Source organism: Merops nubicus, unplaced genomic scaffold (assembly GCF_000691845.1).
Source record: "Merops nubicus isolate BGI_N331 unplaced genomic scaffold, ASM69184v1 scaffold24849, whole genome shotgun sequence".
Lineage (NCBI taxonomy): Eukaryota > Metazoa > Chordata > Aves > Coraciiformes > Meropidae > Merops > Merops nubicus.
The window spans coordinates 18-2,376 of NW_008629326.1; the positions used below are offsets into that span (position 1 = coordinate 18).

Genomic DNA, 2,359 nt, shown 5'->3' on the forward strand with positions numbered 1-2,359 from the left:
GGGGCTCTGTGGGTATGAATCCAAACAGCACCAGACCCCCAGGGACAGGGACGGGGTGTGGCCCCAGCTGAGCAGTGCCCGGGCGGGGGGGCACCGGCACTATGCCAGCAGGGTCAGGGAGGCCAAGGGCTGAGCAAACAAACACCTTCTATTGCTTTGAACACGACGGGCACATCCCGTGCCCGGGCTGGGGACAAAGCCACCGGGCTGTGACCTGTCAGAGCCCGGCGGGGACATGTGCCCACAGCCTCCCCGATCCCAGCGCTGCTTCCCAGCCCCCTCCCAGTCCAAGTCCTCGCTGTTTTTGGGGTTCGTGCTGTCAGGAGGGGCTCGTCCAGGGGTACCCGCCCCACTCACGCCGGGCACTGCAGGCTGCGGTAGTCGGCGGGTTTGGAGAAGCCGTAGGTGTTGACGAGGGGGAACATGAGCAGGGCCCCCAGCAGGGAGCCCAGCTGCTCCAGCGCCCCGTACCACACCAGCGAGCTGTGGCTGCGGCTCCTCAGGATCACCCCGGCCATCACCTTCACGTAGGAGAGCGTCCCGGTGAAGAGCACCCAGGAGAGGACCTGCTGGCGCGGGGGGAGAGCGGTCAGCAGGGCCGAGGGAGCTCCCCGCTCAAGGGGCACCACGGTGAGGCTGGAGCCAGGGGTGGCCCCAGAGGCCTCCCCGGGCGAGAGGGACCCTGTGACTTACGATGGTGGCATCGCCCCACGGGGAGTTCTGGAGCAGCGGGCAGGGGCTCATCGCCGCGATGGCCATGTTGTAGGCACCAAAGCCCGTCCCTGCCACGGTGAGGGTGCCCAGCAGGGTCAGGGACCTGCAAGGGACATGGCAGTGACATCAGGGAACACTGCTGGCCCGTCCCCACCATGGTGGTGGTGCCCAGCAGGGCCGAAGACTCGCAAGGGACCTGCGTGACACCGGGGCACGCTGCCAGCCCATCCCTGGTGAGGGGCACAGACCCCTGGCACAGGCTGACCAGCTCCGTGCTGTCTCCGTTCTCCTCTCCCCGGTGTCTCTGCTGCCAGGGCACAGGCACCCCACGGAGCCTCTCCCACCCCATGCCTTCTCCCCACAACCCCGTTGCAAAGCCGGGGCTGATCTTGGGGCAGACGTGCCCAGGGAGCACCCCAGTGCCCTGCTACCCACCTGCTGGGCAGGATCATGGCCACGATGCAGGCGAGGGGGTTGGCCATGGAGCTGAGCGTGGCCGTGAGGTGGTAGGCGGTGTTGCCGTAGGGCAAGCAGGAGTAGGACTGCACCGAGGGCAGGACCCCGTTCATCAGAGCAGATACCCAGGCGATGAGGAGGTAGATGAAGGTGAGCATAGCCAGGGAGTAGGAGACCTTCTCTGGCAGGATGTCCCCAGGCACTTTGGCATCCTTTGGGCACTGGCAGCCTCTGTTCAGCCTTGAGCTATCTCCCTCGTCAAGGATCTGTTCAAATGAGCTCAGAATGATGCTGCTGGAAAACAGCTTCTGCTGGGAGAGCTCCCACACCTTGGGCTGCCTGGTGAGGAAGAAGAAGGCCAGCAAGCAGGCCAGCATCATCACAGTCATGAGAAGGAAAAAGAGCAGGGGGGAGAATCTGGCTGGGAGGTAGCGGGTCTCCAGCTGGGAGATGGTGGTCTCCACGGTCTCGTTGCCCATGGTGACGTTGACAACACGGGTGAGGTTGACACAGCTGGAGAGGCCGGAGCCCTGGCCCAGGGCAATGAATGCAGGGATCAGCCCGCTGAGACCTTCGCCAATGAAGAAGGTGGTCAGGTACTGGGGCTCCAGCTGCATCATAAAGGGCAAGAAGGTGACGGAGGAGGTGCAGTCCACCAGGGCCAGGAAGAAGGTGAGGAGCAGGAAGGCTGTGCTATGGGTCCTCCCGGCGATGGGGGAGGTGTATTCCCAGAGGAAGGCCAGGAGCAAGCAGGCCAAAACTCCCACGGACACCACCACGTAGATAACAGCCACCTCCTTCAGCAGGCCGGGCCGAAAGCGGTGCATGAGGGTGATGAAGATCGGCCCCACGTTGGCCATCTGAATGATGATGGTGATGTAGGAGGGCAGGTCCCACTGCTCCGGCAGCACCGTCACCAGCAGTGGCAGCTCGACCCAGAGCCCGTTGATGGCCACCCAGGAGCCCATGCCGAAGGTGCAGGCGAGGAGGTGGGTGAGCAGCGCCATGGCTCCGGGCTGCGACCCCCAGCTGTGGGGAGAGGCGTCTGTCAGTGGTGGGGTGAGACCCGACCCCCCCTCTCCCCTGTGAGAGCATCGCCGCCCCCGCCCCGGCATGGCACAGCCCCCCCTTTGCCCCTGGCATGCCCTAGGCACCCCCCTGCTCCCCGCGGGCGATGATCCCTGGGACG

The 2,359-nt window shown here is 65.2% G+C and overlaps 1 protein-coding gene across 1 annotated transcript; it reads right to left on the bottom strand.

The window, feature by feature from the left end:
- Nucleotides 1–357: 357 nt before the first annotated feature.
- SLC52A3 (solute carrier family 52 (riboflavin transporter), member 3) lies at nucleotides 358–2,177 on the bottom strand (the record flags this gene model as incomplete). The annotated part of the gene is made up of 3 exons (XM_008946967.1): nucleotides 1,150–2,177; nucleotides 694–817; nucleotides 358–566 (listed from the first exon to the last, which is right to left on the bottom strand). Coding segments are annotated over exons 1-3 (1,361 nt in total), but the record flags the coding sequence as incomplete, so codon positions are not given.
- Nucleotides 2,178–2,359: the final 182 nt, after the last annotated feature.